General features: G+C 43.1%; 2 protein-coding genes across 3 annotated transcripts; one reads left to right on the forward strand and one right to left on the reverse strand.

Annotated features, from left to right (window-relative positions):
- The first annotated feature begins 279 nt into the window (after positions 1–279).
- On the forward strand, positions 280–9103 carry TXNDC17 (thioredoxin domain containing 17). 2 transcript variants are annotated; one of them, XM_075854254.1, is made up of 4 exons: positions 280–467; positions 5099–5229; positions 7485–7560; positions 8879–9103. In XM_075854254.1, exons 1-4 carry the CDS (start codon positions 450–452, stop codon positions 8945–8947), a joined length of 294 nt encoding a protein of 97 aa, XP_075710369.1. In that variant the 5' UTR covers positions 280–449; the 3' UTR covers positions 8948–9103. The 2 variants fall into 2 exon arrangements, with proteins under 2 accessions (XP_075710369.1, XP_075710368.1); XM_075854253.1 differs by having other exon boundaries at positions 292–594; positions 5148–5229.
- A 1465-nt stretch (positions 9104–10568) lies between these two features.
- MED31 (mediator complex subunit 31) lies at positions 10569–22244 on the reverse strand. The gene is made up of 4 exons (XM_075854252.1): positions 22011–22244; positions 18002–18076; positions 13550–13646; positions 10569–13257 (listed from the first exon to the last, which is right to left on the reverse strand). Exons 1-4 carry the CDS (start codon positions 22033–22035, stop codon positions 13065–13067), a joined length of 390 nt encoding a protein of 129 aa, XP_075710367.1. The 5' UTR covers positions 22036–22244; the 3' UTR covers positions 10569–13064.
- Positions 22245–22660: the final 416 nt, after the last annotated feature.

Below are 22660 nucleotides of genomic sequence, written 5' to 3' on the forward strand. Positions count from 1 at the left end.
ACATCCTGCCCATACATACCTAAATAAAGATGGCCGCTAAAGCTTATTACCATTGTAACGGGAGGTCTTGTTTATACTCGTAAAAAATAACCCCGTGAACGTCGTTTGCGGTGAATATAAAAACTGTAAGGTTCCCAGAATATTAGTATTTATATTGAAGGCGCATTATGTATAATGTATTGCCCTCACATACTTCACTAAAGATGGCCGCCAGTACCTCACTACCGAATAAATACGTAACATTATGGTAGACAATTCTTCATTAACCCTTAGTGATATGGTTAGGGATCAGTTCTCATTATTAGACTGTTGTTCATTGATAAGGAGCTGCTATCGGGGTTGCTGGAGTTACTTGGTTGTGCTGGCCCTTTAAGCGTGGAGGAAGGAAGTGTGAATCAGAATAAGAACAGTCGCCCCCTCTGGGTTCATCCAGTCTGCCACCAGCTGCAATGGAGAATTACACAGAGGTGAAGGTGCACGGATATAAAGAGTACTGCCAGGAGGTGGAGAGGCACAAGGGGAAGTTGGTATTTGCTTTGTTCTCTGGTGATAAGACAGAGCAGGGGGTGAGCTGGTGCCCGGACTGTGTTAAAGGTATTGTCCTGTTTACTGGCATTATTACCATCTACTCTTAGGACTACCTGAGCTGGCCATGTGGATGATCACTGGTTCAGCTGACTGTCACCCCAAGATCATGCAGAACACAAACCAAGGCCAGGGCTCCATGGCAACTTTATGTGGATTGGTTATTGCACTTTGCAATCGCGCTCCATATATTGTGTTACCACAGCAATATTTGGGATGTTTTGGTTGCATGATGTAGCGTGTACATGCGTGATTTAATTATTCCCCTCCCCTATAGATTAACATTATCGACTACAACGCAATATACCGAGATCACAAAGTGGATAATCACATTAAAATAGATGCGGAGCCCCGTAGAACAGCGGGTGTCAGATCCAATTTATCCCTATACTTCTCCGGAAAGCTTTAGTTTAACAATCAAATATTTTATTTTTTGGGGGAGGGGTGTTTAATTATTTAGCAATAATCGATTCTTAAACATTCCTAATATCCGTAACTAACTATTCACGTCTCTTTTTGAATACTCTTACGCTTCATTCGCTCTTGAAGAATGTGTCAAAGTTCCCGTTGACTACCTGAGCGAGATGAACCATTGACGGAACGTCATTACCGAGATTTCTTTGAGTACTAATATCACATTTAAATTTTTTTACTTCTGCCTCATACACACGACCATAATTTTTATCTGCAATTATGGATCTGTAATCGTGGATGAAATGCTGGCCCGTTCATTTCTATCAGCCACAGACACCGTCTCGTATATTTATGGGTGGGTGCCCGGGCCGTAGAAATGACATGCAAGAAATAGGACATGTCCTATTTATCTCATGTTACTGTGAGCACGGTCCGCAAATGCGGGTGACGCTCCGCGGCCTGTCCGTGCAGTATTTACTGACCATAAATCCTGCATGGTCGTGTGCATGAGGCCTTAGGGTATGTTCACACGGCCTATTTACGGACGTAATTCGGGCGTTTTTGCCCCGAATTACGTCTGAAAATAGCGCCTCAATAGCGCTGACAAACATCTGCCCATTGAAAGCAATGGGCAGACGTTTGTCTGTTCACACGAGGCGTATATTTACGCGCCGCTGTCAAATGACGGCGCGTAAATAGACGCCCGCGTCAAAGAAGTGACCTGTCACTTCTTTGGCCGTATTTGGAGCCGTTATTCATTGACTCCAATGAATAGCAGCGCTAATTACGGCCGTAATTGACGCGGCGTTCAAGCGCCTGCACATGCCGGTACGGCTGAAATTACGGGGATGTTTTCAGGCTGAAACATCCCCGTAATTTCAGCCGTTACGGACCCCCGCCGTGTGAACATACCCTTAGTCGTCCTACAGTTGTGAGTCCTTGTGTTCTGATCCCCACTGATCGCTAGACCGAAGCGGCTCCAGCACCAGTCAGTGTTTCATGCCCCTCATGACTTCCTTGGCGTCGCTCAAGAGAAACAAAGACTGTTCATTGCATTACAGTCTGTGGCCTATTTTCTCCTCTCCAAAGTGAAACTGAGGGGACATGATGCTAGAGTTTTCACATCGCGCAAATATTACGCTGGCGAACCAGACTACAAATCCGCCGCAAAATCTGCATGCGGATCCGTTACGTGCGGATTTCGTTGCCGATATGTAAACCTTTTGAAAGGGATTTTATTTTTATTTTTTTTAATAAAAAGGTCAATTAGTGTGATTGGTGCAAATTTATAATATCTTTTTATTAAAAATTATTTTTACTTCTTGATACAGCCGTGCTCTATGGAGCATACAGGGCAGTTGTATCATTCTATCAATCCGGTTCCCGTCAGATGTGACAGATAACAGGCGGATCCTGCGTGTCAGGCCTCATTTACACGAGCGTAATATACGCGCATGCTTTTCACGCGTGTCGTACGCACCTATACTACTCTATGGGGCAGTGCAGACAATGCGTGAATTTTGCGCAGCGCGAGTGCGTTGCGTAAAACTCACTACATGTTCTATAATCTTGCGTTTTTCGCGCATCACGCACCCATTGAAGTCAATGGGTGCGTGAAAACCACGAAGGAAGCACTTCTGTGCGAACTGCGTGATTCGCGCAAGAGCTGTCAAACTAAATGTAAACAGAAAAGCACCATGCTTTTCTGTTTACAAACATCCGAACGGAGTGTCTTAGAGAAGAGCGAACCGAACTTCACCGGGTTCGGCCGAACCCGGCAGGAGACAGTCACTGTCCAGGGTGCTGAAAGAGTTAAACTGGTTCAGCAACCTGGACAGTGACTTCCGATCCCAATATACGTGAACATGTAAAAAAAAAAAAAAAGTTCTGACTTACCGATAACTCCCGGCTTCTTCCTCCAGTCTGACCTCCCGGGATGACAATTCAGTCCAAGTGACAGCTGCAGCCAATCACAAGCCAAGCACAGGCTGCAGCGGTCACATGGACTGCCGCGTCATCCAGGGAGGTGGGGCCAGATGTCAAGAGAGGCGCGTCACCAAGGATGCGTCACCAAGGCAACGGCCGGGAAGTTCTCGGTAAGTACGAACCTCTTTTTTTTTTAAACAGGTTACTCGATATGGTGATCGGAATTCACTGTCGAGGGTGCTGAAAGAGTTACTGCCGATCAGTTAACTCTTTCAGCACCCTGGACAGTGACTGACATCGACTAGCCTCATCTCTATGATGGCGGCTGCGCGAAAATCACGCAGCCGCGCATCATTGACTGATGACACACGGAGCTGTCAAGTGCCTTTTGCGCACGCAAAACGCTGCATTTTTTTGCGTGCGCAAAACGCACACACTTGTGTAAATGAGGCCTCAGAGACATGCAGGACCCGCTGTCCCTGAACCCGTCAGTCCCGCGCGCTTAACCCCTTAGGTGCTGTGGTCAATAGTGAATGCTGCGTTTAAAGGGACTCTGTCACCACATTATCAGTGCCCTATTTCCTATATAAGGAGATGGGCACTATAATGTAGGTGACAGCAGGGCTTTCTTATTTAGAAAAACGATCTATTTTTACCACGTTAGGAGCGATTTTAGATTTATGCTAATTACTTTCTTAATGCCCAAGTGGACGTGTTTTTACTTTAGACCAACTGGGCGTTGTACAGAGGAGTGTATGACGCTGACCAATCAGTGGCCAATCAGCGTCATGCACTCCTCTCCATTCATTAAGTCAGCGCATAGTGACACTGTGTTATTCACTATGTTCTGTCTTATACTGACATATTAACGTTACTGAAGTGTTTAGACAGTGAATAGACATTCCTTCCAGCTAGGACGGGATGTCTATTCACACTCCCGACACTTCGTTTTGTAGAGGGCTCCCTCTCTTACCCCATTAGCACCTCCAGTCCCCCCCCCAACGCAATCGTGGGGTTCCGATTGTTTCCATGGAAGCCGGGGCCTAACAAAGGCCCCCAGGTCTGCCTTCAGTGTATGCTTATTAGGCAGGGCCTAATAGAATATCTGTCATTTTTACACCTACAGCATAATGCATTCATACAACAGTATTGCAGTGTATTATAAAGAATATCAGATGATCGCATAGTACATTTCCCCAGTGGGACTTAAAAAAAGGAAAAAATAGCTCCCTTTTTCCCCTTTATAAAATTAATTCTGAAAAAAACCTAAAAGCTACACATAATTGGTATTGTAAAATGAGTACGTTACTTAACCTGTATGGTAAACTATGTAAAAAAACAAAATAGAAAACAATGCCAAAATTGCTGTTTTCTTCTCATCCCAGTTTGTGCCACAAATACCACATAAAATATTAACAGGGTTCTCCCGGGTATTGCGATGCCGTATCGGTGGACGTAAACGGCTGTTTGGGCACGCTGTAGGGCTCGGAAGGGAGGGACGCCATTTGGCTTTTGGAGCGCATATTTTGCTTGGTAGTAGCTCTGGCGTTTTGCTGGTATTTCAGTTTATAATGTGGGGGCACATGTAGGCTGGGCAGAGTACATCAGGGGCATAATAATGGGGTAAATAAATAATCCCCAGATATGTGGCCAGTGTCGCACTTCTAAATGGCACCCGATCTTATCCGCTTTTGGAACGCTCTGTACATTTTGCATCGCCATAATCTGGGAGCCGGAACTTTTTTTATTTTTTCACCACTGGAGCCATGTGACGGCTTATTTGTTGCGGGACAATCTATAATTTTCATTGGTACCATTTTGGGGTACATGTGATTTTGTTGATCACTTTTTATTCAATTTTTCGGCAAGCCAGGTGACCAAAAACCATCAATTCTGACAATGATTTTTATTTATTTTTGACGGCGTTTACCCTGGGCTATAAATGACTATTATACTTTATTCTGCGGTTCGGTACGATTATGGCGATACCATATGTATATACGGTTTTGCAGCGTTTGCGCAATAAAATAACTTATTTTCTACAGACTTGCAACTAATGAATGCAACTAAATAAATAATACATGAGACGTTCCCTTTAAGATATTCTGGTAAAGGAGTTTAATAAGGATGGCTTCCCCTTCTTTTGCTGTATAATTTTTATTTGTTTTAATAGGCTGAGGTAAGCCATAGGTGCCACATCTTTACGGTATCTTGTTTTCCAGCTGAGCCGGTTGTGCGCAGGACACTAGCACATCTTCCTGAAGGATCTATATTTATATACTGCCAAGTTGGTGAGAGAGATTAGTAAGTATCTTGGCATCTCTATTTTTTTACAGGCTTCTGACTTCTGTGTGCTCAATTCCTATAAAGTCATATCCTCGTGTTTTATTTGAACTTCATTGACTGCAATCCAAAAGTCTTTGAGTTCTCAATGTGAATGTTGCTGCCCAGCGTTCTCCAATACTCTCATTTATTTCTATGGAGAGTGGCTGCATACAGACACACAACTCTGGCCAGGACCGGCGATATGGGGCACCTCGTTTTTAGTTATGGCGTATCATCATATGCTTTATGACCGGTCTAATTGACCATAGAGCAACTTTTACCTTTAATCATTTACATAAGGAAAAGTTCTGCAACCTTCTAATAAATGTATGGTGATATTGATCACTATTTTCAAGATCTCAGTTTGCTGTTTGTGAATGTGTATTTTTTTTTTTTATATTCAGAGGCTAAAAACCCATGGAGACCAAATAATTCACAGCTCAAATGGACATGAACTTTTCAAACCACTTATGCTAATCTAATAGTATTCCTGATATTAAAGAACTTTGTAACTTATTTACTGTTAAAATGTAGTTGTTTTATCAATGCAAATTCTGTGTGAAATTACTGCCACTAGGTGTCTCCCTTCCTGTAATCTGCTCTCCACCCCCTGTTGTCAAAGTCCGTTCCTGATTACAGTGCAAAACTGACCCTGCGTAAGGTGGTGTGTCACTGCCTGCTATACAAGTCTATGAGGAGGGGAGGGGGGAGCAGAGAAGGAGACACAGACATGATGGTAAGATTGTCACCCCAGTGCTAGATTCTCAGCTACACTTCTTATTACTGCTGCGGCTTCTACGTATGTGATAGATAGAAGAGGAGAATCCTGCTCTCTAAGGGTATGTTCACACGGCCTATTTACGGACGTAAATCGGGCGTTTTTGCCCCGAATTACGCCCGAAAATAGCGCCTCAATAGCGCTGACAAACATCTGCCCATTGAAAGCAATGGGCAGACGTTTGTCTGTTCACACGAGGCATATATTTACGCGCCGCTGTCAAATGACGGCGCGTAAATAGACGCCCGCGTCAAAGAAGTGACCTGTCACTTCTTTGGCCGTAATTAGAGCCGTTATTCATTGACTCCAATGAATAGCATCGCTAATTACGCACGTAATTGACGCGGCGTTCAAGCGCCTGCACATGCCGTTACGGCTGAAATTACGGGGATGTTTTCAGGCTGAAACATCCCCGTAATTTCAGCCGTTACGGACCCCCGCCGTGTGAACATACCCTTATCGCTGTGTGCAGTGTATATCCGACATGATAGCAGTTAGGCTCCGCCCACCAGCTTTGAAACCACTGAGAATTCGAGAGAGACTGCAGAGGGGAAAACTGCTAAATAATGTCATATAATTGCCAGAAATAGTTTTATTCCTCATGTAAACACCTATGACCGCTTATTCTGAAAATCTGCTGAAAAGTAAGGTACGCTTTAAAGGTTACCTCAATTCTATCCAGTCTTTACAATCCCGTGTGTCAGATACATCAACGGCGCAAATCTCTCTCCTCCTGTGATGATTTCCTACAATGTAGTTAAAATGTACACAGCACGGAGTCCGCGCTGTGTAGCTCACCTATTTTATTTATACGGGTTGTGCCACCATTGCATTCATATTAATTTAATCATGTAGAAAATAATATTTTAATATCAATTCAATCTGATGTTTTATTTCAAAGATTATGGTAAAAGTGCAGCTTACCTTGTGCATCCATTTTATCCACCCCAATCTGGTGGCCGAGCATGCAATCAATCCTCTAAAATTTATTGTCAGGACTACTTTGCTGCCCTCTGTAGGACAGAGGAGGTATAGCTTATTTCATTCATATTTTAGATTACAGTGAAACTTTTCAAGTGACTATCTGACATCCTGTCAAAGGCACATTGGATTTAATGAAATTAAAACTCCACAGAAAAATCTGGTCTAGATCAGGAGTTCTCTTTTGGAGAGGTTTCTCTGTATTTGATGGTGTATTTCAATATAACAACTATGTGTGAACAAAGAGCTAAACTAATAATTACGTTTTATGGCGATTTACATTTGAAATGAAGTTATTACTCACATTAGAGTTTCTCAATTTAGAAACATTCCAGTCTCCGCTGCTAAGAAATAATGGTCAGCAGCCCTTACCTGCAGCTATGGTATATATCTGTACATGTGGTGACAATAGGTAATCCTGTTCACCTCGGGCATCTAAACAATGTATTGAGGTTTTTTTTTTCTTTTCTTCCAGCTGGAAGGACCCAAACAACGAGTTCAAACGAATCTTAAAGCTGACAGGGGTCCCCAGTCTTCTTAAGGTTGGAACGGTAAGTCTTCTTTCTATACATAGCCTTCACGTGGTAACTGCTCAGGACTCTAGAAAGTTTACACCAGTTCGCTGGCCAGCAAATTAACTAATATATAACTATTTCCACTGTGTCCATTCATGACAGCGCAGCATTGGCCGTTGCCCTTAGGGACTGGAATACAGAGAGGTTAAATGTCCCCTCCCCACAACGACCACCACCCGTGTTTCCTGTCCCTACAGAGGGTGGCTATAGCATGGAGGATCATTGTAGGTGGCCTGCGGTGGGGACTGTGCTGGGCACTTCTTCTTTCACCATTTACTGCACCACTACTCCCCTGAGCAGGAGTCCCCTGGCCTGTGCACGCTCCCATTGCTGGCTGGATGCAAAGCCGAGACATGGCTATCGTGGTTGGCGCTGTCTCCCTTCCTCCAGGCAGCAGCGATGCTGTGAGCTGGCTCCCTCCCTCTGTAAACAAGTTAAATACCGCGGTTGCTATTGTAAACTTTGATTGCGGCCGTCGGAGCAGGAGCCCGGCTGTCGTCAGACAGCTGAGCACTCCAGCCTGCATGGGACACCCGTGCAGACTTAGACATACATGGCTGCCGTGAAAAGGCGAAGACCTAGCCTGAGGCCCCATAGTGACCGCCATGAAAAGGTGTATTGGTGGACACTAAGGGGTTAACATAAAATAAATGGATCCCTGTTTTTCAAGGCTTCCTCTAGAATTAGACCGGTTGTTAAACCATCTGTTTTTTCATGGGTCCTAAATATAGTTCTGTCATTCACGGTTTGAGCCTCTTCTAGCTTCAAAGGTGACATTTCCCTCATGAAAAGCTGCTTTTCTGGTGGCAGTGACTTCGTCAGGTGCAGATCCAAGCCCTCTCTTTAAAAGAACTCTACTTTAAATTGCAGTAAGACAATATAGTTCTGAAACGTGACATTACATTCATCCCAAAAGTGGTCCATTCATTATAAACAAGACATTGTCCCATCATTCTGTAAAAGCCCCAAGAATGAGGATTTTAGGACTATCTTACGTTAGCTAGTTTTTGCTATTTAAAAGCACTGGTGTTGGTTGTGGAGAGGGGCTATTTTAACCTCTGTGTTCCTATCCCTAGAGGTCAGGGGGAATCTACCAATGCTATGGAAACCCAATTACTGGTCAGGACTAATTCCCTTCTTCCACCACGTAGAAGACACTGGAACCAGAAATTTGTTGACTAGCACATACAAATTTTCACATTGAGTCAATGGGAATTTTGGAATTCTCAAAGTGCATGGAAGGGTTAGGAGCCTAAGCATATATAAAATGTCTTATCCATCTTCTTCTTTACAGCCACAGAAACTGACAGAAGACGAGTGCCTCAGATCTGATCTGATCCAGATGCTTTTCTCCGAAGATTAAACAATCCCCATTCCCTCCCTGTATACCTGGAGGATCAGTGACTCCAGCATTTATCCAGGTCTGAAGATGGACAATGGCATTTTACACATTTCAGAACCGTTCAGGCTCGTAGGTTTACCATTTGATCAAACTCTATTAAACTACTGTCTAGCTATAGCGCTTGCCTGTTTGTTATGTATTTGCACATTTAAGTTATTCTTAAACTGCTGTATTATCTGTTTCATATGCAAGATTCTTGCCAAAAATAGGGAAAAATAAGTGTATAAAAGACTGAAAATATGGCAGACTTGGTGCATGAAAATCTGCAATAGTGTACAGTACAATGCCATTTAAAGAGAATCCGTCATCCGGTTTATTCTGCCCTTGATTCTAGCGCTGTATTACTTGTCAGCGATCAGTCGTTTCTATAAAAAATTACTCTCATGCAGTCCGTATTCCTGAGCTGTGGCTAGCCCCGCCCACTGGCAGCGTTCTCCTCATACTGTGCAATCAGTGGTGGGTGGGCGGGGCTAGTGGCAGATCATGAATATTTATAGCCCATATGGAGTCCTATTTATTCAGCAAATTGGCTACCTGGCTCCTGGGATTTATCCAGCCTTATTCCACGCGGCTGTTCTAGAGGGTCAATAAATACCATTGTCAGAGAAATGACAATGGGAGTGAATAAAAACGCAGTGACTTTTACACTAAAGACATCTTTAATGCATTAAATAAGTTTCCATATTGAGATTAGCTTTTGTAAAGCATCAATACATTGCTAAAAACAATCCTAGATATATTTATTACACCCCTGACAATACACAAGCTTTATGGTGAATATAGTTACAACACTGACACACAGGAACGATCAGTCTGAAAAAGCGTGTGGATAAGGCCTTATTTACACGAGCGTATTCCACGTCACGGACCTATTCCACGTCACGGACCTATGCTAGTCAATGGGGCCGTTCAGACATTCCGTGTTTTTCACACAGTATGTCCCCGCTGCGTGAAACTCACAGCATGTCCTATACTTTAGCGTTTTTCGCGCATCACACACCCATTGAAGTCAATGGGTGCGTGAAAATAACACGCAGCACACGGATGCACTTCCATGCGCTGCGTGTGATTCGTGCAACAGTTCAGGAAATGAGGGGAAAAATAAAACCACCGCCTTCATTTAATTTTCTAAACCTCAAGACCGCGTGTCATAAGGATGCCATATGCGCGAAAGTCACGCACCAAACACTGATGACACACGGAACTGCAACGCGCACACGTTTGTGTGAATTTCACTTAAGATTTGTTCACATATCATCCACTTTGCTGCTACTGTAATACGTTGTGAATTTTCCAAAATGAAATCTGTTGTGGAAAATCCACAGCTAATCCGCTAAGTGTGAACATGCCCTAAAAGTGTATGTCCGGTTATCAGCTACAGTAATATAATATAGGAAATATTCTGCCACTATAGAAGCGAAGCTATGACGGGTGTGCCTAACAAACTTATTGACTGTTACAGACTAAGGCCAGATTCACACGAACAGGTCAGTTTTGTATTTACGTAGACACCGTTTTTCATGCATTGCGGTTCCTGGTGCCATCAGTTTCTCATGTCAGTGCACATTTTTTTTCCTCAGCCTTTCTTTAGCACCTGGTGCATGAATCACGGATGATGTCAGTGTGCTGTCCGTGATTCTCATGAACCCATAGACTTCCATTATCGGCGTGGTCCGCAAAACAGACCAGAATAGGACATGCAGTGAGTTTCACACAACGGAAACTTGCTACGTAAAAACATCACGCATGTCTGAATAGCCCCATTGAATTGCATGGGTCCGTGTGCTGTCTGTTTTTTTTTAACGGCCAGCACACTGACCTATACAACGTTCATCTGAATAAGGCCTCACACAGGATCAGTAATGTATTTACAATTAACCAACTCAACGAGGTGAACATAGACAAGATTCCTTCATACTTCTGAGAGTGCACATATAACACCTTTAGGTGGAAAATTAAGGCCTTATTCACACAAGCATATTTCACCTCAGTGTTACGCGCGTTTAAACAACGGATGTCACATGGACCTATGCAATTCAATGGAGCCATTCAGAGTGTTTTTCACACATGTCAGAGAACTGCAACGCAGGAAAAACGCTAAATTTTTTACATGCGCAAAGCAGACACGTTCGTGTGAATAAGGCCTAAAGGAGTTGGCCGCTTTACATATAATCTTTACAAAAGTGTGGGAAACCTGAACACCGCCATCTTATATATACTACAGGGCCTAGGCAAGCATAGATACAAGCTCAGTCATCAGTGCAGTGCAGCCTCTAAGCAAAAATATTCTTAAAGGGAACCTGTCACCAGCATTTCACCTATTGAGCTTTACTTATCCCTCATTGGCCGCTGCTATCAAAAGTTCATTGCCGTTATCCCCTCTCCTGAACTCCTCCCCCGACTGTAAATAACGGTCTGCAAACAGTTTGTGCCTTTTATCGTAATAATCCGGCGTCCCTTTGTGCTCACACACAAGAAGAGGACAATGCACAAGTGCGGGATTTTGTGTGCTGGGGAAGGCGAGGAGCTGTCAATCACAAGTAAGGAGGCGGGGTAAACGCGGAAAGACTTGAGGAATGAAGACATGACTTTTCAAACGAAGATGTCAGGGTCTGTTCACACGCTGAGTCAAAAAGGTCTGAAAATACGGAGCTGTTTTCAAGGGAAAACAGCTCCTGATTTTCAGAAGTTTTTTGAGCAACGCGCGTTTTTTTACGACTGTTTTTGGAGCTGTCTTTCAATGGAGTCAATGAAAAACGCCTCCAAAAACGTCCCAAGAAGTGTCCTGCACTTCTTTTGATGAGCCATCATTTTATGCGCCGTGTTTTGACAGCGACGCGTAAAATTAAGGCTCGTGGGAACAGAACACCGTAAAACCCATTGAAAGCAATGGGCAAATGTTTGTAGGCGTATTAGGGGCGTTTTTTCAGGCTTAAAGAGGCTCTGTCACCAGATTCTTAAATCCCTATCTCCTATTGCATGTGATCGGCGCTGCAATGTAGAGAACAGTAACGTTTTTTGTTTTTTTTTGAAAAACGATCATTTTTGGCCAAGTTATGAGCAATTTTATATTTATGCAAATGAGCCTTCCTAATGGACAACTGGGCGTGTTTTCTCTTATTTCCAACTGGTTGGTGTATTGTGTTATTAGTAACTGGGCGTGTTTACTTCTTTCACTGCACAATCACACTGTGCTGTGGATCATGCTGGACTGGAACAATGAGAAGTGCATGATGCTGATTGGTCACTGATTGGTCAGCCTCATACACTCCTCTGTACAACGCCCAGTTGGTAAAAAGTAAAAACACGCCCAGTTGTCCATTGAGAAACTCATTAGCATAAATCTAAACTAGCTCATAACTTGCTCAAAAATGATCGTTTTCAAAATAAAAACCACCGCTGTTATCTACATTACAGCACCGATCAGATTATGTAGGAGATAGGGCACTTATAATGTGGTGACAGAGGCCGTGTGAACATACCCTCATGCTCATTAGCATACGGTGTGGGAACACTAGAAAACTGAATACTAAAGCTACAGAGCCGACAGAAGACAATTCTAGGTTATATAGAAATTATTTTTCACCCACAACCACCTGGTATTGCTGGTTTAATAGGTGAAATGCTGGTGACAGGTTCCCTTTAAACTCAGCACCACACATCAACCCCTGCCTGTAAGCACCCATAGTATTGGACAGTTATTTGATGGTTTTATTTATTTTAGTTGTTCTTTTTAGATAATCCTTTTAGCGGAGATTGACCATTCTATAGTTCTATAATCTTCTGTAGGGACCAAAAGAAAAGCTAATTCATACCCTGTGATCACATTTCCAATTCTTCTCACTTCTGCATAGAACATACATTTCATTTTTGCCTCGACTGCATATTCCATATAGTACAACCTAGAACAGAGAACCTATAAAGTATCTGTAGCCAAGGCGTGCGAGTCGTCTTTTCTCCACATCTGCTCCTCCGAAGTATATGATGATTTATCATAATACAGGCGACAGTTCCTGGGCAGCAGCGACATTCTTCATAGCCCGTGACCTATGTTGTGGAGGGGGAGGGATAACGTCTTTCATTTCCCAATGGCGTTGTTCTGCGGCTGCTGTTCAGCCAGCGCTTGCTGCAGCCTCACCCTCTTGCGGGAGTAGTGCTGCCAATGTAAGATTTGCTGCTCGTCGATAAACTTGGCGCATTGAGCGTTGACCAACTCTTTGCGGAAATGTTCATATTGCAGTAACTCCAGCATGTGCAAGCACTGAGGGTATCTGAGGAACAAGGATGACAGTATAGCAGTTAATGGCAGAATAACAAACTGCAGGACGCAGAGGTCACTATTATGCCACAAGGAACGTATACAATGTTACAATATATTGAGGACTCTCCCATATGTAAGTCACTGATGTGACTGCATTTAAAACACACACATATACATTATATATACATACATATATTATTATTGCCATTCATGTATTTTTACTTGTTTGGATTATCAGATTATATACTTGAGGTACCACATATAATACAGGTAAACACACATCAGGTACATCTCATACTTACTTTAAATATTTCGCATATTCTGAATCCTTCCAGTACAGTAAATATTTAAGGTAATTCACAAATGATTTCTCCTTGAAATATCCTCTTTGCGCTAGGACTTAAAAAAAAAAATAAAAAAAATATAACGTTACGATTACCACTAGATGGCGCTCGATCTAATCAGTGACACTAGCAGCCAATGCAAATACATTAAAGATTTGTGAATGTTACAGATCACACAACTAAGGCTCTGTTCACCCCACATTTTTTAAGGTAATTCAAAGTTAAGGCATACATTCCCCCAAATGCCTATGCAACTGCATCCTGTTACCACTGACATCCATTGTAAAAAAGAAAAAAACATCCTGCCAAGTAGTTACTGCAAGGCCTTGTACCCCATGCACCCTCTGCTGGCAAAAAGCTATGGTCACCAAGAGAACCAGCACACAGAATGTTCGTTAAATATATATTTTAGGAGCCATAACTTGTTTATTTTTCCGCTGATGCGGTTGTATGAGGGCTTTTGTTTTGCTGGACGACTTGTAGTTTTTATTGGTACCATTTTGGAGTAGATGCGACTTTTTGACACTTTTTAATCAACATTTCTTAAAGGCAGGATGAACAGAAAACCGCAATTCTGGCAGTGTTTTTTATTTTTTTTACGGTGTTCACCATGCGGGTTAAATAATGTAAGTGCTTCATAGTTGGGATCATTACGGACGCGGTGATACCAAATATGTGTATTTTTTTTTTTTTTACAATAAAGCATCTTGTAAGGGGAAAAAGTGGGTTTTTAAAAATTTTGGGCTTCAGATTTTTATTTATTAGAAACTTTATTAAACTTTTTTTTTTGGTCCCACTATGCGATTATTTGATTGCTTTTATAATACACTGCAATACTTGCATTGTATTACTGCTTGTCAGTATAAAACTGACAGGCACCTGCTAGGCCATGCCTCTGGAATGGCCTAACAGGCATTAACTAGAGGCAAACCTGGGGGCCTTTGTTAGGCCCTCGGCTACCATACAAACCACTGGCACCCTGCGATCGCATTGTGCGACCGCCCCCTCCCTCTAAAACCACTCAGATGCGGGATCGATACGGATTTTGATCCCGCTCCCTCGTGCAGGTATGCCATCAGACCTCAGCTAAGAGCAGGGAGATTTAACAGCTCCCGGCCGTAAAAAGGCTACTGCATCAGAATAAAGCCCGTTAATGGCCACTGTAAAAACACCTATGGGCGGTCTCTAATGGGTTAAAGGGGCGTCCAAGAATAGACAATTATAACTTATCCACAGGATAGGTAATAATAGTCTTATCGCTGGGACCCCTACCGATCACGAGAACAAGGGTCCCGTAAAACCCCCAGCATTGAGAATGACTTTAAATGGAGCAGCGGTCAAGCATGCGCTGCCGCTCTGTTCAGAGTCTGTGGGAATGACAAACAGCTGAGCGCTGTACTCGGCCCCGCAGGAGTGGTCTGTGATCGCTACTGAAGGGAGACATGGAGCTGGATGCGGTCAGTATCTAGCTCAATGCATTCGGTGGCCAGTGGAAGCTCCAGTCGTTCTGGACAATTTCTTATTCCCTGTGGTGACCAGATTTTGTCCTACCCTGAGATACATGATAGGATGGAAGTTTGCGCAGTATAAACAAGTGTATGTAAGCAATGGGGCCCTGGAGCCGCAGTTCCTAAGGTCACCACTTGAGCAAATTGTAAAAAAGTTTATTACAAAATCTGTGGGCTGAATGTACTCTAAGGGTATGTTCATACGGCCTATTTTCAGCCATTTTTTGGGCCGTAAACGCCCCGAAAAACAGCTGAAAATACGGGGCTAAACGCCTCCAAACATCTGCCCATTGATTTTAATGGGAAAAATGGCGTTTAGTTTCACACAGGGCGTTTTTTTATGCGGCCGTTTTTAAAAATGGTGCGTAAAAAAACGCCCTGTAAAAAAGAAGTGCATGTCACTTCATGAGCCGTTTTTCATTGTCTCAATAGAAAAACAGCTCCAAAATCGGCCGTAAAAAATGCATCCAAAAACGCTTGATGAATAAAAAACGGCTGTAAATCAGAGGCTGTTTTCCATTGAAAACAGCTCCGTATTTTACAGCAGTTTTTTGTTAAGCGTGTGAACATAGCCTTAGAACGAGGCCTCATGGAGTTCCGGCGGCCCCATACTACCAAGCCGACATACATTTCTGAATATAAAGTTATTATTTGAATCATTCCCCTTTACAGGCAAAACTAATTCCTGCAGTACGGAGATTAGTAGAGGAGATCTCCACTTTTGATATTAATTTAAAATAGATTATCCCTCCATGCTCAGGTGTACACCACCTATTGAATTGTAGAAGTGATAGGAAAAGGGGAAAGGAGGAAAAGAGGTGGGGATGTGGACTCTTTGTTGTTAAAAGAAGAGAGTAAGTGGATTTTCAACATGAACTCTGTGAGCCCACATGGTTTAAATGAATCTTTCAATTTTGGCTGCTTTCTCTAAATATGTGAGACTTCCATTTCACCTTACCCACAAAAATTACAACTTCCTAACTAGCCAATCTGGAATATGTGTTATTACATGTAATCTTAAGCCAATCATATATTACAATAAGTCCATAATAATATTAGAGCAACAAAAATAGGAGATTCTGATATATTGTGTCCAACAAAATGTCATAATCTCTAGGAATATCCACTAAAAAAGGGTACATGGGAAACTAGTCTCAGGTAATAAAGAAGATTAATGAGACAACAACCATGGGATTGACAAATCGTGATATTATCGTATACATGGATTTTACTTAGATATGGTATATGGAATTTAGTACTTTACTTATAAGGGTCAGCAATTATTAAAAACAACAAATACATAAAAATTACTCAAAACCCCAAAAAAACCTTCAAAAACATTTTAAAAATAATTAATTATTAAAATAAAATAAATATTAATATTAAAAAGATTACATAAACATCGAATATATAAAATAATAAATAAAAAACAAAAAATAAAAATTTTGTAGGTCCAATAATACAATAAGTAAAGATAACAATATTTCAGTAACATATTACTCTTAAAGTTATTAAATAACATATAGTTTAAGATGTGATACCATTCAACACAATATGTCCGAATGTTTTGGACATACAAATAAATGTTAAAGAAGTCAATCAATCCATTAAACATTGCTGAGGTGAATTCTGTACGAAATGAGGTTGTTTTGTAACTACTGATGGGAATTTAATCACAGTTCCCTTCACAATAGAAACAGTGTAACAAATCACCTTGTAACTGATTGGCTACACTCAATGTCAATCAAATCCTGGGCTTTAAGTAGCGTCAGGAACAAAATGCTCCCGCCCCCGGAAGAAGCTGACTTTGATCAGTGAAACGCGCGTCGGGATCATACCGACCCTGGCAATAGGGAAAGATTTTCGACTATAGAGGGCAAGATTAGCAAATGAAAAATTTTAAAATCTAATCTTACCGCAATCAGTTCGTCCACTGCAAATTCGGAACGAACGGAGGTAGTGGCAATAGCACTACAGGGTGTTGAGCTGTCAGTTCGCTCCGCACGAAAGGGGAATGAACGAACGTGGTGGTAATACCATCACAGGCTCCTGAGCTGCCGTGGCTCTGACAGCTTACATCCTACAGCACTACAGGTTGTTGAACTGCGAGCTCGCTCCGTACAAAAGGGGAACGAATGAACGTGGTGGTAATATCATCATAGGCCACCGAGCTGCCGTGGCTCTGATAGCTTACATTCTGAGTATTTGCTGACGTAAAAAACCAGCAAATCTCATAATTGAATTTATCTAGTAATACTCACAAATCAAACAGAGCCTGTCTACCTATGTGCACGGCCGCCTGAATGTAATACAGTATATACTAGGAATTGGCAGTTCATAACGATAGTGCTCATATTGCTGAATACGGTGTATATCCAACTGGGATTAAAGCAATAGCGTTGTACATAAAACGTATTGCACAACAGTATAACCAACTAACCAATTGGAATAACACCATAAACGCAATCAAGCAATACGCAGTTGCTCACATAATCTGAATATAACCTCTTGCGGGGTGCGTATGCAAGGAATTTTACATATACTAATCATCCTTGCAGCACTACCTCTTCTACTTCTCACCAAAGTGATTAAACCAAAAACAAAATTTCCACCTTGGTGAATTAGATAAAAGTCGTAATGACACATTGTAACAATCAATACTTTACAACGTGGCAATAATAATAGGGGACATTGAACAACACAATCTTTCTGCTCTTGTTCCAGTCGGTATCAATAGACCTTAATTGAAGGCGACTTTAACCCTCCACGCTCCTTTTCCTCCTTTCCCCTTTTCCTATCACTTCTATAATTCCTGCAGTACAACAAGCAAAACCAATTCCCCCCGGCCCCTGCAGGAACGGTCAGCATAGAGGCCCCTTTAATACGGTCACAGGACACTTACAATTAAGGTAATTTGGATTTGCCAAACACTGAACAAATTCCAACTCCAACTGGAATCGAATTCTTGCTTGTTCATCTGAAAAAAAAAAAACAATAAATTTAGTGCATAAAAAAACCAATTAGCATTGATAGCAGTAAAAGTAGAAGTTTATTATTTGTATGGTTTTTTTCCCCTAATTCCTATAATAAACTCTTAAAGTAGAATCTTTCACTTTGGGAGAACTTCATTCATTAATAATCCAGGAGCTCATGTTCCCCCACAAGTAGAGGACAGAACTTGGAGATTTGGACCTCAAATACTTTTCTTATACAAATGACCAACATTAAAGCAAATGACTAAATGGTTTTCCGGTCATGGGGTGTTTTTTTTATACGGATGACCTATCCACAGGATATGATCGCTGGAGGTCCGACACCCGGACAGCTGGTCTGGCTGCCTTCGGCGCCGGGAATTACAGTGTTTGGAAAGGGAGCAGACGGCTCTGGTCGCATTGTAGCGTCCGTGCCGGGTTACTGCAGATCTGCTCCTATTTACTTGAATAGTAGCAGAGCTGCAGTGCGGCCGCCATACCGCGACCAGAGCCATCTGCTTCTGACTCCGAACACCGTATAACTCCCGGAGCTGGAGGCAGCCGGAACAGGGGTGTCGGACCCCCACCTACTATTTACCGATGACCTATCCTGAGGATAGGTCATCAGTATAAAAAAAAAAAAAACACCCCATGACCAGAAATCCCATTAAAAAGAGGTCAGAGGTTACTATTCCACTCAAGGAAAGGGCTGGAGGTCAAATCACCACAACCTGGCAGGTGTTGCCCTACGTTTAGCAGGTTGATGGGGTGATCTTCTGACATACACCCTAAATGTTTCCATAGGGCTCCAATAGCCTGACGGAGGCCAAAAGAGTGTCCTTTTGGCCTCCTTTGAGCTGGTAAACGTCAGTAAAAATAAAAATGTAAGTATGCAATAGCGTAGTTGACTATGCTATTCCATACAACAGCATCCCATGGAAGCCTATGGGTTACATGTCACCGTATGGCATACATCACAGGCATCTGTTTAATGTATACGCCATGGGCTATTCATGATGTATACATTAGGGCAGATTCAGACGAACGTTGCGTTTTTGCGCGCGCAAACAACGCAGCGTTTTGCGCGCGCAAAAACCACTTGACAGCTCCGTGTGTCATCCGTGTATGATGCGCGGCTGCGTGATTTTCGCGCAGCCGCCATCATAGAGATGAGGCTAGTCGACGCCCGTCACTGTCCAAGGTGCTGAAAGAGATAACTGATCGGCAGTAACTCTTTCAGCACCCTCGACAGTGAATGCCGAACACAATATCGAGAAACCTGTTAAAAAAAAAGAAAAAGTTCGTACTTACCGAGAACTTCCCTCCCGGCCGTTGCCTTGGTGACGTGTCCTTGGTGACGCGCCTCTCTTGACATCGGGCCCCACCTCCCTGGATGACTCGGCAGTCCATGTGACCGCTGCAGCCTGTGCTTGGCCTGTGATTGGCTGGAGCTGTCACTTGGACTGAATTGTCATCCCGGGAGGTCAGACTGGAGGAAGAAGCCGGGAGTTATCGGTAAGTCAGAACTTCGTTTTTTTTACAGGTTCATGTATATTGGGATCGGAAGTCACTGTACATGATGCTGAAACAGTTTAACTCTTTCAGCACCCTGGACAGTGACCATCTCCTGACGTCGCGTACCGGAATTTTTTTTGCCGGTTTCGGCCAAAACGAGTTCGGCCGAACCCGGTGAAGTTCGGTTGTCCGGGTTCGCTCATCTCAAAGACACTCCGTTTGGATGTTTGGAAACAGAAACGCACGTTGTGCTTTTCTGTTTACATTCATCCTTTTGACAGCTGGTGCGCTGTTTCAGTCGGTTCGCACGGAAGTGCTTCCGTGCGACCTGCGTGGTTTTCACCCACCCATTGACTTCAATGGGTGCGTGATGCCCGAAATACGCGGAGATATTGAGCATGTCACGCTTTTTGCGCAGCTGACAAACGCTGCGCAAAAAGCACAGTCTGTCTGTACTACCCCATAGACTTGTATTGGTCTGTGCGTCGCGCGTGAAAACCACGCGGCCCGCACGGACCGAATACACGTTCGTGTGAATCCCCCCTTAAACAGATAACATTATAGCCTATGGGTAACGTATGGCAGCCGTCACAGCCTACGTTTAACATTGGGAGCTTTTCCTGGCATATACATTAAACATAGGCCAATAAAATGATGTGAATTGGGCCGGGTTTCTGCGTATTTGGTGCAGACTTTGGGTGGCAGAATCTGCACTGAAATTCCTCAATAAAGGAATATACAATGTAAGTGAAAGTTTTTGTTTTTTTGAAGAAACTTATTAACAAAAAGCTTAAGAAATACTTAGCGGTTTCTAGGTGTGATGCAGATTTTCAAGTCACTCGTATACCGTATCTCTGGTGGATTTTGGCTATGGATTTCACCTATTGAAATGGGATCGGTGAAATCTGCAGCCAAAACAGCATCAAAATACGCATGTAACTATACACCTTCGTCCCAGCTGTGACCCTCACAATTCTGCGGGACTCTCTAACCCTTGAGAGAAGGTTATCCCCTCACCCCACTGAAATAAACATATACGCGTGGCCGAACGGAGATGGAAATTTCATTGGAAACGGAGAGATCACTATATACCAAACAAGCCTACAGCGAACTGAAGCGTATAGCAGCCTAAGGTTATGTTCACATCCGCGGTCGGTATTTTCGTTGCTCTGCTCCATCATAGAAGCTGATCAGCAAAAATACCGGACTCTTCGTCATGTGACCGACCCCGCTTTACTACCGCTACTGCTTGTACATGGAGTACAGCGGGGTCAGTCTCGTGACAAAGTCGTAACGTCATCAAAGGCGGCTGTGCAACTAGACTTCAGGTCCCCCGGCAGCGCTATAAAAATCTCAAAATCATCGCATTGGGGGACCGGAATGTATTTTAGTGAGACCCACATACTGCGGGGAGTACACTGCTAATAATTTGTGATCTCTGCATCACCCCCTTAATGGCTTTCGTCAGGGTGTCCGTGGTTTTACCGGAAACAGCAGCACAGCAGCACAGCAACGCAAATGTGAACGAGGCCTAAAACAGTTGAGTTTTTTCTCTATTAGGAACGAATGAGCAGCAACTGTCGGGCGGGATTCTCACAGATTTTTAATAGTATATTCCGGTCATGAGATGGGACTGTAGCGCAAAAATAAATAAATATGAACCTTGACTTTTAGTGGCCACGTGTACAAATAAATGTAACGGGAGACTGATGCAGGAAACCGGCACCAAAGTATCAGTTATAAAGAAAAGAGCGCTATGAATTGGGCTCTGGCGATCTTATATCCTGACCGGCGGTACACGCGTGCACCATACACTGAATATTTTGGATGTCAAGAAAGGCGGATTAAGATAATTTTCTGTCGACGCCTTTTTGTGACACGAACGCCGACCAAAGACCGATATCTGTGTAAAAGTCGATCTGCCACGTTGTTTTTTCGGTCGTTGTCACGTTCAGTCTTTAAAAAAAAAAAAAACATTCATGGAAAAGGACGGGTCTACGAAGCCCAGAATAAGCCACGGATCAAGGCATAGATTGATCGGCGATTCTTAACCTTCACAGACCAACCGCGAACAAGTCGTTCAGAAAATGGCGGTCTGAAATTTTAAGAAACGTTGCATTACACCCACTACCGGGAACAGATTCACAAAATGATGCATGGGATTCAGTAACATTGCGCAGAAAACTGCTCGTCTGTAACCTAGCAACACAGAATCTACACAGCGGTGACAATTTATACATGTCACTCATAGCGCTATGGCAACCGGTATAATAATGATAATAGTAAGACCCGCACTTCTACCGGATCAAACCCCTAATGCTGAACCTTTGTTTAGTCCCAGCATCGCCCGATACTGCCGCGCTTTACGGTGTTACTGGATACGTCACTACCTCATCACCTTTGATTCTTTACAATCATAAGTACCTGTCTCCATTGAGCCAGCCGCCATGACTTGTCCCGTACACCCGCTCTACAATCATAAACGTAGAATCAAACGCGCCGGAAATTGTCACGTGGATGAACGCCGTTCTCACTGTAAGGGCGGAAATGTTCAGACATTGCTGTGGGCGGAAGTATCTTGGGCATGCGCAGTATGGATAACGTCATTCCTTCTTACAGCGTGTGACGCGGCCGTTCCTGTGGAGTGCTCTGTGTTGTCTGTGCTGGCGGTGTGACCCGCACTCCCTGATCACAGTCTGCTGTGTCTGGTCTTTTCTATTTATCGCTAAATCATGGTTCCCTAACCTGTTTTATTCACAGCCCGACATGGCCTCTCCTGTTCTCACAAGGGACCCATAACTTGTAAATGCAGTGTCATTAGCGCACAACTTTTAAGAGAATACTTGTTAGTCCACAATGCAACACTGGGTCCTAATATATATATGTATATGTGTGTATATTTATATGTGCAGGGGTGGGATTCAAATTTTTAACAGGTTCCCTGTTTTGCGGACAAAGATATATGCATCGGGCAATGGTGTCTCCGTTGAAGCGAGAAGGTAGCAGCAAGAATCGGGAGTCGGTACTGGTACTGCCAGGAGGTGTAATAGGAGCAACAGTCAGAGGAACGGGTG

The sequence above is a fragment of the Rhinoderma darwinii genome, chromosome 2 (assembly GCF_050947455.1).
Source record: "Rhinoderma darwinii isolate aRhiDar2 chromosome 2, aRhiDar2.hap1, whole genome shotgun sequence".
Classification (NCBI taxonomy): domain Eukaryota; kingdom Metazoa; phylum Chordata; class Amphibia; order Anura; family Rhinodermatidae; genus Rhinoderma; species Rhinoderma darwinii.